At 41.6% G+C, this 14,707-nt stretch overlaps 3 protein-coding genes across 3 annotated transcripts; all 3 read right to left on the bottom strand.

The window, feature by feature from the left end:
• Positions 1-653: 653 nt before the first annotated feature.
• Positions 654-3,091, bottom strand: irbpl (interphotoreceptor retinoid-binding protein like). The gene is made up of 3 exons (XM_087782981.1): positions 864-3,091; positions 746-764; positions 654-677 (listed from the first exon to the last, which is right to left on the bottom strand). Exons 1-3 carry the CDS (start codon positions 3,059-3,061, stop codon positions 654-656), a joined length of 2,241 nt encoding a protein of 746 aa, XP_087639107.1. The 5' UTR covers positions 3,062-3,091.
• A 1,828-nt stretch (positions 3,092-4,919) lies between these two features.
• gdf2 (growth differentiation factor 2) lies at positions 4,920-6,417 on the bottom strand. The gene is made up of 2 exons (XM_087782886.1): positions 6,078-6,417; positions 4,920-5,878 (listed from the first exon to the last, which is right to left on the bottom strand). Exons 1-2 carry the CDS (start codon positions 6,415-6,417, stop codon positions 5,010-5,012), a joined length of 1,209 nt encoding a protein of 402 aa, XP_087639012.1. The 3' UTR covers positions 4,920-5,009.
• Positions 6,418-8,667: 2,250 nt separating this feature from the next.
• gdf10b (growth differentiation factor 10b) lies at positions 8,668-14,494 on the bottom strand. Its single transcript, XM_087784359.1, has 3 exons — positions 14,187-14,494; positions 10,156-11,048; positions 8,668-9,608 (listed from the first exon to the last, which is right to left on the bottom strand). Exons 1-3 carry the CDS (start codon positions 14,419-14,421, stop codon positions 9,417-9,419), a joined length of 1,320 nt encoding a protein of 439 aa, XP_087640485.1. The 5' UTR covers positions 14,422-14,494; the 3' UTR covers positions 8,668-9,416.
• Between the last annotated feature and the right edge of the window lie 213 nt (positions 14,495-14,707).

Below are 14,707 nucleotides of genomic sequence, written 5' to 3'. Positions count from 1 at the left end.
GAGATCTATGCAGCAGTTGCGCTCTCTGGTGGTTAGAATGAGTACTTTCTTTAAATAAAATCAAGTTTTTGTTCTATTTAACACTTCAAATAGACACATTTAAAAAAGGGCTCATATGTACAGTATATTTGTCATTTAATTGAGATAAGACATAGAAAGTACTATGCCGTGATATAAATTTAACACATTCACTAATATATTAAAAGGAAATATATAAATAAAAGTATGGAAAAGATACCATACAGGGTTACAGATTACAGTTTATGAAAGATAGAAATCCATTTAAAAGGGATTACAGGAAACAACCATGGAGGTTTTTAACAATAACAGGTGACAAGATTATACTGGAGTTTTATGTACATTACATCAGTGAATAATTTGAACATTATTTTATGTCAACTGTCTCCAACATCTTCGTGGCTATTCTCTGTGCAACAGTCAAAGCGTTGGCTGCTTGTGTGTTTACATCCGGTTCGACCCCCTTCAAGCTCCACATGCTCTTCGTGACGGCACTGAAGACCACTTGATTTGGAATGGATACATAAAGGTCACTGTCTTGGATCTGGTACGTTTCGCTTGATAGAGAACCTCCGTTTGTCGGTTCCCCAATGACCTTTGCACGCTTTAAGTCCATCATAGCATGCGTAAAGAGTTCAGCCGCCGATCCGGTCATGTGACTAGTGAGAATATAGACGTCCTTTGTTTCCCCATAGCTTTGTCCAAGGATATGTTGGTCTGTCTTTACCTCGGTCATGGTGCCACTCCTGTGGTCATATATAGTGTAGAGGTGCTGAGAATGTCCTGGATAAAAGAAATAGGTGCAGAGGAGAGGAACTGCTGTTGAGAAACCACCAGTATTGTACCGCATGTCAATGATGAGAGCTTTAGTGTTCACTACTTTGTTCCATACTAAATCTATCAGCCGCGGCCCAATAGCTTTAACTACCTTCACATCTGCCATCATGTCCAACCGCAGGTAGCCAATGTCACCTGGGAGAACATCCACTTTGAACAGAGCAGCAATGAAATATTCCACCTCATCCGCTTCAAGTTCTCGAGGCACTTCATTGAGTTTTTCAGGCTCTACGTCGCAGTGGAAGACGTGCAGTCTGTGGTCACCTGAAATCTCTTGTAGGTCTCCTGTGAGCTGGGATGTCAGAGACTCAACATCAACCACGGAGCGATAGAAACCCTCTGCCCATCTCTCTAAGAGCGTTTTGCTTACATTTAGCGCGACATTATGGATCACATAGTGGGTTTCTAGAAGCTTCCCCGCTCCCTCCACAAGAACCGCAAGCCCCTGGTGGAAACCTGCAATCTCCTGAGCGTGCTGGACAGCTTCATCCGCCAGAACGATGGCATCAGGGACCACACCACCTCCCAGCCAAAACTCTCCATTATTATCTACAAAGTTAATGTAAGGAATAGTGATGGCAAAGTCAGTACCATCAATTTGAAACGTGGTGGATTGCTTCAAGTTACCAGAAGTTATTTCTCCAATGACTGTCCCTCGACGAAGAGACTGCATCAGGTAAGTAAACTCCTCACCTGTACGAGCTGTAAAGTAGCTAGTCAAAACATAAATACCACGCTTGGATCCGTAAACTGGTCCGCTGACTTTTGTCACAGACCCATGTTCTGTAGTCGCATTACGAATCCTGTCGTATAATGTATAAAAGGTCCTCTTCGGCAAGGCATTGTGAAGATATGACAATAAAGTATCCAGGGAAGAAGAAGGTCCACCCGTGTTGTAACGCAGGTCAATAACAAGGTTTTCAGTATTCCTTAGAGGCTCCCACACCTTTTTTGCCAGGACCTCATCAAGTCTTCCTTTTGCGGGCCACCTGAGGAACTTATCAAACCGAAGGTAGCCAGTATTGCCAGGAAGCAACTCAACTTTGAAAGTTGAATCTACAATTTCTGCCAATAATCTTGGATCATTCGGGACTTTGTAGCTCACATGCTCATCTTCTGCGGCAGAGGGATTCATCTTAATGTATTTAAATATTAATCGTGGATCTTCAGTCACAGTTTGAAGTTCCTGATTGATTGTAGCTGCAAGACCTTCCTCAGACACCACAGAGAATACATCTATCTCCTGCAACTGTTGGAGGATTGCTGGAACTCTATCAGTGAAAGCATAAAACCTTCTGATTTTATCAGAAATATATCGACTAATATTTGGAATAATCCTCCTGACGGCTAGAAGTGACCTTGCCTTCTCAACAGCTTCCTTCGCGATGATGCTGACGGTCGGCGGAACACCGCTGACCTCCCAGCCTTGACCCGTGTTTGGATTAAGGAAGCGTGCAACAGGAACTGTTATGTAGAAATCCGAACTAGCAATCCTGATCTTTCTTACTTTTACAGATCCACCTGCTGTCCTCTCTCCAACAACAACGGCCCTCTTTAGTTGTTTTAATGTAAAGGCCACCGCCTCAGCCGCACCGGTCGTACGTTTACTGGTCAAGATAACCAGGTCCTTCACGTTTCCAAACCTTTCAGTCTTGATCCCAGGCAAAGTCCACAACTCAGTGGTCGTATTGGATGGCCTGTCGTACATAGTGTCAATGTGAATAAGGGGTGTTGCGTCAGAGAAGAAGGAAATTATAAAAGGAACTCCGGACAGATCCCCTGCGGTGCTGTACCTCAAGTCCAAGATCAGTGAAGAAGTCCGAGCCACAGTGTTCCAGATGTTGTCCTTAAGCAGTGAGCCAAGTTTTGCTGCCGTGCCCTCCCCAATGATCCTGTCCATACGTAGATACCCAACATTGTTCTCAAACATATCTATTTTGAAAGAGTTTCTTACCAGCCGGATAAGTTGATCTCTGGGCAAGGAAGGCAATATTTGCGGCGTCACTGGTACATAGTTAGGTTCGTATGACACGGTTAACCGGGGATCATGCAGCGCCCCCTGAACTCCAACGGTCAGCACAGAAGCCAGGGTTTTCTTGTCCGAAATCTGTAGGATCTCCCCACTGTCGATGGCTTGTTGGATGGCCTCCTGCATGCCGACCAGGTTTTCAGGATAGCAGTAGTTCTCCAGTAGGATGTTTGCCATTTCTAAAACCAGCGCCCGCTGGAATGAGGCATGCGAAGAAGGTACTAGTAGTACGATCAAAAGCTGCGCTGTCCTGAATATATCCATGATTATCGCCTTCCAAATGCGCTCTTCTTTATCTGTTTTCTTCAATGTCCGACAATGGACTGAGGTTTTGACAGATAAAGCGTTTTTTTTTCTTTTTTATCAAACAACAGAAACATAAGAGGCTTTTGTCTCCAATAAACCTTTAATCGCTTTACGTGAGGATCTCCTACAAGCTGCCGCACTCAAAATGTGTCATTGAATGGTAAACTTTGTGACCTCCGTTTCAGATTGACACAAGAATAGATTCTTTCACTCTTTTCTTTCTTTACTGTATTTTTTATTTTTAGGAAGTTACATTTGAGGAAATATACAGACACCTTTGAATGCATTTTTTTTTCTCAGTATATTTTTTCTCTCATAAGTCTCCAGCCCCCACCTGAAAAGCTTACGGTTTATACATACATAAGACCCCTGTCTGGGTCATTTTGATGGTAACATCGGGTCCAGTTGTAAACATCTGTCTGGATCTCACTTGATCTTCAGTGCACATTAGAGGTTAGATGGAGGACCTTTTGGTCTCCATTTCTGCTACTCTTTCTACCCCTGCACAGACGTCCCCCTCAAAACCTACTGGTGTACTTACCTGTCTTCAGTTATCTCAGAAAACATATTTGCCACAGGGGGCATTAATCTTACCTGAATCTGATGCAACGTCTTAGAGTCGCGGAATCTGCCAATAGTAATGAGGGTAAAAGTGACCACACTGATGACCCTTTAAACAATTTGGACGGGGCCACAGCCCATTCATCCTTAAATAAGAAGTGAATTACCAAAAAGCAGATAAAAATCAAGTTATAAACCAATCTGCGTTTTACCTGAATTACCAAGACATCCACATGAACCTTAAGCTCAAAGTTTCAACATCAGCCCAACCAATTATTTATGATATTGTGAACCTATTTTCTAACTGATTCTCTAACATTCAACAGAAAATTTAATTCACCCATAAGTCTGTTTGTCTAAGAGTTACAATATTTATTCTTCTATAGGGATTTTGGGAACAGATTCATTTGTCAGATTATTTGACATTAAGATGTAGTTTGTGTTCAGAAAAATCAGCTCATGTTCTTACTAAACAGAATTACAATAACAATCTTTGACGCTCTATGGGCCGAGGATTAAGTACGGTCTGCAGCGCCTCCTACTGACCGGCCACACCTGTTAAACCCGATATATTCAATTCAAAAACATTTTCAAGAATATAAAGAAATATTTAGTCCTCCAAATATTTTAAATACAAACTTTAATACATTTATCTTAAAAAATAAATACATTTCAAGCTTGAATATATATTCATCTCTCATCACCATAAAATGCAATGTTTACCAAAATATCTACACACACACACACACCACTTTAAGGAAGATTATCAATTATAAGAATAATGAATAGAGATAATTAATCAAATGTATGACATTGTACATTTAAAAATATATTTTGGATGAGAAATTATATACGTTATTAAAAATGATGCTATATTTACCTTTGTACTGGTTTAAAAATCATATGTCTGGATGGTTAACACACATGAAAAACATGCCTATTATTTATGAAGAAAAACAATCATCAGATAATGAAGTCCATCAATATACAGATTGAAAAATACTTTGAAAAATGTTTTTAATGTATAAACAAACAAGGCAAAAATAAATGTATATCTTGCTTTTTGTCTTTAATGTTAAGTGTTATGTGTAAATACTTTCTGAACATGATTTAATCAGATATTAATTTATTTGTAGCACTTTTTTGGTCTGCAATTCCATCCATTTACATAGAGAACTTTATTTAACATGTACATGATCATTCTGTGAAGTTAGATGATGTTGAACGAGTAACAGGTATTGTCCACGTGTTCGTGAGACTACCTGCAGCCACACTTGGCCACCTTCATCTCCTCGTAAAGGTATCTTATCGTGAGCCGTCCATTCTCTCGATACATCACCGTGATGGGATCCAGCTTGATGGGAACGCAGCAGGCCATGTGGGCCTGGCTCGGGTTCCTGATGTTCATGAGCGTCTGGATGAGGGCGTGTTTGGACGGCGTCGACTCGTCTGTCAGAGGGTGATAACACAAACCTCGACATTCGAACGCGTCGTACTGTGGAGGAGCCACGATCCAACTGTCCCAGCCAATATCGTTGAAGTTGACCTTGAGTGAAGTCCGTCGACAGTATTCCCTCTCCGCCTTCCTCTTCCGCCTCACGCGCGGCGCCTCCGGGATCGTATTTCCTTCGTTCTTCCACGTAGCCTCCGACTGTAAGATGGTTTCCTCCTCGTGGATCATCATCTCTCTCACCTCCTTCTTTATCTCCCATCTCCTGCTCCCGAGGTCGTCTGAGAAGACGATCAAGGCGGCCGACGTGTTCTCCCCCACAGACGGACACATATGGAAACACCCGCCGTCTCCACAGTGACTTCTATCCATCACCACGTCAAATCCCGCCACTCCGTGACCCGACATTCTCCTGCGAATGGCTGCGGTCACATCCAAGGTCACCCACATGCTCTGTGACCCCCGGACCCCTCTGGTACCCACCGGCAGCGTGCCGTCGTTGGAGTCGAACACTGTCACAGTGGTCTTGAATTGGTTGGAACTGACCGTTGACCTGATATCCGGCAGGAAGAAGAGCTGCAGTTCAGCGGTGGTGACCTTTTCGTGGCTGGGGATGCTGACGTTGAACAGAAGCCGCAGCGTTGACGTCGCGCCGATCGTCTCCGAGAGACTTATATCTGTCGGAGATACAAGAAAGGTTTTACCGGCGAGAATGTCATGAACGGGAGACAATGATATAAATAGATGGATAAGCATAACCCAATAAGATCCCTTAGGAAAATCATTTCAGTCTTAAGTTGACACCGATCTTTGACCCAGATAAGCCTGTCCTCAGACAGTACATTGATGCGTTTAAATGAATATAAATAGCCATACCTTGGACGGTGAAGCTTCGGATGACATCAGACTGAGGAATTTCAGCGCTGTCCGTGGCGTACTTGTTGTAGAGCTCCATCATGAACTGGGGCGGGCTGATTTTACTCTGGTCTTGAGGAACATCCGACAGGTTAAGTTTCCTCAGGAAATCTTCTTTCATGGTCCCGAGGAAGCTCTCCATCCTAGCGTCCATGTCTTCCTCCTCCACGAGGTCCTCGTCCGGCTGCTGGAAATAAAGCTCCTCAGGTGTTCCCACCTCATTCCCCAAAGGTTTACAGGTTCCGAGGGAGACGATCAGACTCAAACACAGCTGGAACAGAAATGACCTGGAGGTCAGCATTGTTCTGGACGGAGCTGTCTACCACGCTATCCAAATTTTAGGCTCCTTCCTTGCGGGTTTTGCGGTGGCAGGGCTTGAAAATGAGGATCTCCAGTGGAAGCACAACACTGCGGGTGTCCATTCCCATGCTCCCAGAGTAAACAGGGCGACTGGTGTCAACCAAAATAGTAGCTTGGCTTATCACTGCCATTGATGGCTTCTTTAAAACCTCCTTATCACAAGAGGCTGGACCGCTAATGAAGACATTGTAAACACTTCGCTGCTATAATGAGTGTCGCGCTGCAAACTGTGAGGTTACTGAAGACCAGACTCGTAGAATGTTCTTTCCCAGATCCAGGGAGAAAGTGAAGGGTGGAAGCAAAACTTATGAAACTCTTTATGATAGGTCAACTGATAACTTAGCTTAGCTCAGATGAATTCATGAACAAGATATTCCATTAGCTATCGAGAATATTAATGACTTACTATTAACCAAAAAAAGTTAACTACTAAAAGGTTTTGGAAAAAATAATGAATAATAATTTTCATCAAGACGGCAAAAAAGCAAAGTGCTCTTTAGCTATTAATAAAATATTGCTGCCTTGAAGTTTCAATTGTATAAATTTAATTGCAGCTACAATATGTGGTGTGTTGGTACAAAATCCGAGAAATCTGTGTGATCTTTGAACATGGTTCTCCGTGATTTTATGGCAACCATATTCTGGCAAAGTATAGATACACAATCTGGGAATTCAGTTATCCTTTCAAGCATGAGTGGTGTATTCAAAAACAACTTTGTTTATACAACCAACAATGTAATGTGTCATAGAGTCTCAAAGCATAGATTTTTATGAAAGATGAAAAGGAAAATGAAACGCATCTCTACCATCTAGTGGTGAATAAACAAGGTTACTATGAAGACATTGTCAGTTAAGAAGAAAACATTCTGTCAGCTCTTCATTAAAATTGATTCTTCATGAAAGATTACATTCGTGGCAATACAACACACATGGATTACTGATTTCCCATTTTATTTACTGACACAACATAGGATTTTTGTGGTGACACATAATAAAAGAATTCAATTAGATAACACATAACAGGCGCCATGTCTTTCCAGGCCATTGCACATGCATTCCTGGTGTACTCCTTATGATAAGGTTAGCATGTTAGCGTTCTTTTTGTCAATTGTCTCACTTAAGTCGACAAAAATAAACAAATTTAATTTCAGCACACATCTAGATAAAAGTTGTGTAGGTTGTTTACTGGTCTTTCGGCAGATGTGATTTTTAATAGATTTTATTGAAATGAACAACAGGCTGATAATTATGTTGTCACAAGATCTTATTTTGGAAACTGGATGATCTCTGGTGACCACTTATGTCATCTCTCCACTTTTTCTGTCCTTCAAACTCACAAACCCTTCCTCTACTACATGATGTTTAGAGAGACGCTTATCTTTTTGGGAAGTGTTTTGTTACATACTATAGTTTCACATTATGTAACTCAAATATCTCAATTAGTTCCCAAGCTATAGAACATCATTCATGCCTCCATTTCCGAAGTCCTGTTTTCCAGGACGTTGACCTTGAAGGAGTTATTTTTAAATTCCGTCATCCATAATTTATACTCAGGCTGAGGCACCTTTGAGGTTTAATGATAACAGAAACATTACTTTGTGTTTTTGATGTTTTGATTTCAGGTTTTTGTTAAGGTTATACATCACTTTATTTGTATACAAATACACTACTTGAATTTATAGGGACACTTTTTTTTTAAATTTCAGGTTTATAAAGTGTGTTTTTGTTTATCTGCAGACTCTCTTCTCCTCAACTATCTAGTAACTTTGGCTCTGATTTGAGTTTTAAATGTTGAAAACATGAACTTGAGTGTGTGGGGGCGACTCATTAAAGCCGGTCTAACAATCCCTCAGATGGATTCAACACTTGCTTTATAGTGTTCAGCTGCAAACTTCATTGTTCCATACTGAGCAATAAAACACTCCACACCAGGATTAAGAAGCAATAATCTCAGTAGTCATAAATAATCTGTTGAGCTAAGCAGTTGTGCTCATAATGCTGTAAAGTCGTTTTACAATCAGAATCTCTGCCAATCCTGCAGCATATAAAATAATATTCAGAACCTACGACCTAAATCTTTAGGAAAAGTATGCTGCTTGATGGATTATCGCCAAGAAAGATGCTGATAGTAAAGACAATTTTAGATTAAATAATCCAGAAATAAATCGGTTTAAATCAAGGAACAACATCATATCTTTACATACTTTATTTAAAATGGAACAAAACAATACAAGTTATTATCATTTACGCATCTACTCTGAAGGTAGACAATAAGTGGTTCATATATGCCACTGTTGATGTATAAAACTGTACAAATACCTTTTCAATAAGCACAAATACTTTATACAATGTAATGCTCGATGGCCACGAGTTGCTCACCAGCTTTACCTCATTAATTTCTAGCATGAGACACTAGAGGGCAGCAACACATCATCTCCTGCCTTGTAGTTTTTAGAGCACTCTATATACAACACACTTTATAAACACGTATAAAAATAACAGGTTTTGCCTCTCATACATGAATATTATAGTCAATATAAGAAGAAGTTAAATAACACAAATATACTTGACATTTCTTTATGAGGCGATATTTACAAATGTTTTCTTCCAGCAAAAAAAAAAACAAAAACAGAAGAAACTTTCTACACAAGACAGGGTTAGAGAAGAGAGACACACTTAAACTGGATCCTAAAGACAAACGTTGTTAAACAGTAGTGAGAAGGTCATTCAAGAGTTACATTTGTTGTTGTACACTGATGGTTCCGAATATTTGTGGTGAAAGTCATTGTGGAAAAAAATCATTTACATAAAAAGATGACTACACACAGTCTAAGAAAAGTCCATAAACAGATGTCTGTCATTCATTACAGAGTTCTCCCTACAGTTTATGTCTTCCTGTCAACCACGGGTTGCTCTGGGCTAACCAGTCCGGACGTAACCCTACCGACAGGAACAGGTATCCACTGACATTCCCGGGTAAACTTTCAGCACCATGTTCCTGTTTGTGTCGAGGAAAAGTACGCTCAAGGGGCTCATCTTCTCCGGGACGCAGCACGGCTCTGGAACCCCTGGGATGATTCCCACCGCTCTGACGATGCTCTGGATGGTGGCGTGGTTGGAGGGTCGGACCACCTTGGGGAGTAAAGATTGACAGGGTGAAGAGATAATCCGATCTGTTTCTAAGATCTGAAGCTGATCTCAAAGATGGATCAGTGCTGACCGGAACTTCTCTGTTCCTGTTTTCTTAGCCACAGATTCCATTCTCAAGGTTAATTTAAAGAGAAGATTGTGGAAACTGGAAGTACATCAATGGATTTCTATAGTTGGGTGGCAACCTTGCTCTCAAGTTATAATAGCTTTATAGACCCTGTCACAAGCTGACAAACTACACATGATGCAGAATTCTGCCGACGGTGCATTTTTGATGTTGTCCCAACAAGTCTGCGTTAAAATGTCTTATTCATTCAAGTGGATTTAACAAGCAGAGATACATCTATAATAAACTAGAAGAGCTCTTTTATTTGCGGTTGAGAAACTTTTTTCAGATGGAGATGTAAGTTTTTTACTGAACTGCTCAGTACCAGCTGAATCTCTTTGTACTGGCTTCCTACAGTGTTGTTTCCGAGAAGATAAACAAACAAAACAAAAACTCATCTGTAAGCTGATATTTCCGTCTTACCTTGGGGATAGGGAATCCGCAGGTCCCAGCACAATAATAAGCGTCGAAGGACTTGGGGGCCAAAACCCACTCACTCCAGCCAATGTCAGCAAAGTCCACCTTAAGGTAACGCCTAGAGCAAACCCTGGGCTCGCTCCACTGTCTCCGCCGCGCCTTCTTCATCGTCCGCTCGTCGAAGCTCAGCACTTGGGGCTTGCCCGGGGCGTCGCTGCTCTCGTGGCTCTGCTTCTTCTCACCTTTGACAGCGGTCTTCGGTTTAGCTGGGAAATACGTGTTTTGCCAAAGTTCGTGGTTTTTTAAAGCGTTGAACTGGACCTCTGGAATGTCGTTGGTTTGGATCTGATGGTGGATTTCCCTGCGGGTCCTCGGAGCGGTGGACGGAACCTCTTCAGCCGCGGGGAAGGGGCCGTACCGTTGTAATGAGAGGGCCACGCTGTTCGGCTCGTTGATGGCCTGGTCATCTAAATATAACATCATGAATGGCATGTTGGTCGTTGAAAGTTCTTCTTTAGGAACCTTCTGTTGGACCCGAGCTGGCTCAAGTCCCGTATCCATCTCCACCATGATAACATCTGCCCTCAGGTCTCTGGCTAGTCTCAACATTGTTGTGATGTCCAGCGACTGCCAGGGGCCTTTCTTGGACGGGGTCAGCGTAATGTTTCCCAAAGGTGCCATGGAATCTGAATTCGCCAGCGATCCGTAGAAAGAGAGCAGCGGCGCGGATGCACCCGGCTGGTGGAGGCTTCCAGAGGGATGGCGAGGTCGACGGAACCTCCATGGTCGCTGGTTGTGTCTGGGACGCTTGTAGAGGATGTGAAACGAGGCGGAGAGGATGACTTCTGATTCTTGGACTGAGGACAGGTTGAATTTGAAGACCTCTTTCTCCCTGATGACTGGGGAAGGCAAAAAAAATGGTCAAGGATCATCATTAACTGACAAACAGACCTTGTGTTTTACTTTTTGGGGAAAAAAATAATCTCATATTCAGCATTTATAAATTATATCTGAATGTATGTGGTTTTTCTTAACAGTTTTGTGGGTCTGTTTGATCATTTAAAACTTTTCTACAACGTTTTCTGTTTTTAGCAATTGGTGCTCTCTTTAGTCTTTTTGACTATGCCAGAAAAAGGGTTGAATTAAAAACCTCTCCCATGGAAGAAATGTGACTGTTATCAAATTAAAACCTAAAAAAAATGTCAATAAAACTTCAGGAAATGTAGAGGAATGGATGAAGGGATGATGAAATGTGAGTAGTAATCTGGAGTTCCTCTTTGATCTTGGAAAGTCTTGAGGGTTTTGTCACTCCCTTGTTCGAGTAGACTACTGCCACCTACTGTCTGATTAAGCTCATTGCTGTTAAGCAGAAAATGTATTTTATTATTTTACCGGAGGTCTGCACTCTCACAAGTTCTTTTCTACTTAATTATTTTTTCACGGATGAATTTACATCTGGGAAAAAAAACCGAACTAGCAGTTACTCTGTTAACATGGATCTTTAATTGAATCATTTCTATTGGCCTTGACTTGAGCTAAAGCCACTGAGAAACTAGCTTGAACTGCCAACAGAATCCAACATCTAATTGTAAATAATAGTTTCTCCGCAGATGTTCTAGTTTCATTCCCGGGGAAGCAATAGAGTTTCTCCACTATTGACTCAAACCACTTTGTTCACAAGTTTGGTTAAATCTGTAACTCAAACGAGTCGAATGTTGCATCATTAACTGAGGTGCATTTCTAGTCATGTATAGTCCGCGACAATGATGATGATGAAAATGACACATGCAAGGAAAACTATTTCCAATCACAGGATTACAAATCTGGCTTTTATGAAGAGACCAAAAGTCATATCACCGTAGAACGCTGAAGCTTTAGCTTAGATTTTATAGCAGTTTTACATAAATTGTTCTCATTTGAATTAAACACCCCTCCAGTGTGCCTGACCCTCGCAGGATATACACTGGCTCCTTACCCCGGTTCATTTGGAATTGAACAAACCCCTCGAATGAGAGGTGAACTAGAACTTCCTAGAAACTCTACACAGTCCAGTTGACTTGCCTTTAAAAAAAAATGTAATCAAACGTAGGTAATCCAATTTTTTAAGCACTTTAAATATGTATCTAATCCAATTTTTTCAAACCAATATATATATATAAATAAATATATACATATATACATCAAACTTCACATAATGATGTGATAAATGAATGATAAGAAATAATCTGCTGTTAAAACACCATGATGAAATCAATGAGGTCAGTGACTCCTTGTAAAGTAAAGAACACTTTTATTGACCCTGCAACTAATCATGTCAGTCCTGAGATCACTTTCTCAAGAGGTCCAGGATTTAGGCATTGGAACTCTCGGTGAGTTTAATAACTCCAGGATGTAGTCAAATGACTTTTAAAGCTGTTTCGTGTATATCCTGTTAAAGGGAGTAACATGATACCACACAAAGATGCTGTTTTAAACACTGGTTGTATTTCTATGTGTTTGTTATCCTTGGTCGTCCGCAGATAAACAATGATCTGCAGTTCATGTCCGATGATACGATGCATGTTACAGGGGGCGCAGGTTTGTCGTGTCCTCTCTGTGACACTGTCTTCCTGGATTCAAGTCATCCATTTCTTTGCTTGAATTAAAAAGCACTTTATAAAATAAAATGAGCTCCTGGAACCAGTTAAAGTCAAACAAACACAGACTCTCAGGAGCTGATGCTTAAGTATGAAAACACATTGACTCATGTCTTCAATTGTTCTTTGGGTGATTCAAGGGAGAGCTCAAACAAATCCCTGCACCTCTCCACTGGACAATAAAGTTGATCTGAGTTTCCTCCCTCAACTCCTGTTCCCCGTCTCGTCGCTGGCGACTGTGCCTGCAGTTTCTGCTCAATACATTTCACATCTGATTGACATAAGCCAAGGCATGGAAAACATTAACCATCGTACGCTTAAGTGGCTGCCTCACGCATGACCAAAACCTCATCCGAGATCGCTACGCTCTTGAAGCTCAACCTTGTCTCCCGTACTTCCACCACAGCCTGTAAGACAAACACCGGATCAGTCCAGTAGGTCTATGCGTGCGGCATATGGAAATGCTTATAAAAGAAAGGGCTCCTCTGAGGCTTTTTGCTGTGCAGCCGGTGTCTGGGTGCGATAATGGGCTCTCGTCTCACACCTCTACTGTTACTGCTACCGGCCTACAAGTCCAACGGTGCCCTAAATCTCAACTCACTCTGAGCATGAAGGTGGAGATTTGCTTTTCAATGACCGACTTAGGTTTTTGGGTTGTAAAAATGCCGGCCTGGTGAAACAACTGTGACCATCTGCACGGCTGTAGTCGAGCTCCGCTGTGTTCAAGCTCTTGTCTTCTTCTATGTACTTTTGCAAACAATCGTTTTGGGTCTGTGTTGTTCACGATTGAGCAGATGATGTCATCCATCCTGCTTCATCGGTCTTTAGCTTCCAAAGGTGGTGTCTGTATATAAAATAAGAAGCTATGTCCTTAGTCAGAGACTTAGACTAGACTTAAATAGTTTTTGGATTTCCTCATCTATTGAGTGGTAATGATTCAAATTCTGACAGCAGGTGTTTTCTAATGTGTTTAATAGGTTCAGTTGTGTTACTTAAAGAAGGCGCTGATATTGTTATTTAAACATTTTATTTGATATCTAAATTTCTGCATTTTGCATATTTCATTATAAATTGATAATCATTGATTTATATTTTACAGCTTCTGAAGCTTGTTAAGTTTTCAACGTACAGTAAATAAATATACAAATGAAGAAGATAAAACCTTATATGCAACTGAAAATAAGAGCCTTATTCGTTAAGATTTTCAGGGACTCCTGTTGTGTTATCAGTTTTATCTTAATCTTTAAAATATATACTTTATTGAATATTGTTTTGATTGTTTAAGCGCTTTGTGACCCTGGTCTGGAAAAGCGTAAGTAAATTCAATTTTAAATAAGTAACTGTTCGACAAAAACGCAAAGATTTAGGATTTTATACGAACTTTTTTTTTTCCCCACTCACTTGGTTCTGCTTTAAAACTCCTGACGGTGTTCGCCTCCCTCTGCGGCTCTTTGCTGTACTTCTCGTAGACTTTAAACATGCTCGCGGACACCATGTCCTGGCGTGCGCTCCCGTGCGCAAAGACGCGCTCCTCCGCGGCGCTCTGACTCGCGCCCTCCTCGCTCGGGGGGACTTTACTCCAGCCGGACTCCAGGAGCACCAGGAGCTGCAGGACGTGGATCAACCGGGTGTTCATGACGGTGGTCTTCGAGGTGAAGCAGGACCAGGAGTGGACGCGCAAAAGAAGCCTCGTGTACGCGCGCTGAGGGATGAGCTTCTCTGCGAACAATGCGCGCAGATGAAGGCTGCTGGACGACACATGGTGACGCCTCAGACGCGCCAGCCAACGAGCGCTCAGCTCCAGCGCCTCCAGGGCTTCAAAAGAAGGAAACGTGAGATGTCAAACATTTAATCGTAATTGTTGGATCCGATTACCTCATTGTGTTGGGTTCACAGAACAGTTATTTAAAGACTCAAGCGTT

The sequence above is a fragment of the Callionymus lyra genome, chromosome 2 (genome assembly GCF_982586985.1).
Source record: "Callionymus lyra chromosome 2, fCalLyr1.hap1.1, whole genome shotgun sequence".
Lineage (NCBI taxonomy): Eukaryota > Metazoa > Chordata > Actinopteri > Syngnathiformes > Callionymidae > Callionymus > Callionymus lyra.
Note: the sequence above shows the minus strand (reverse complement) of the source record. Positions and strands in the feature narration are given on the sequence as shown.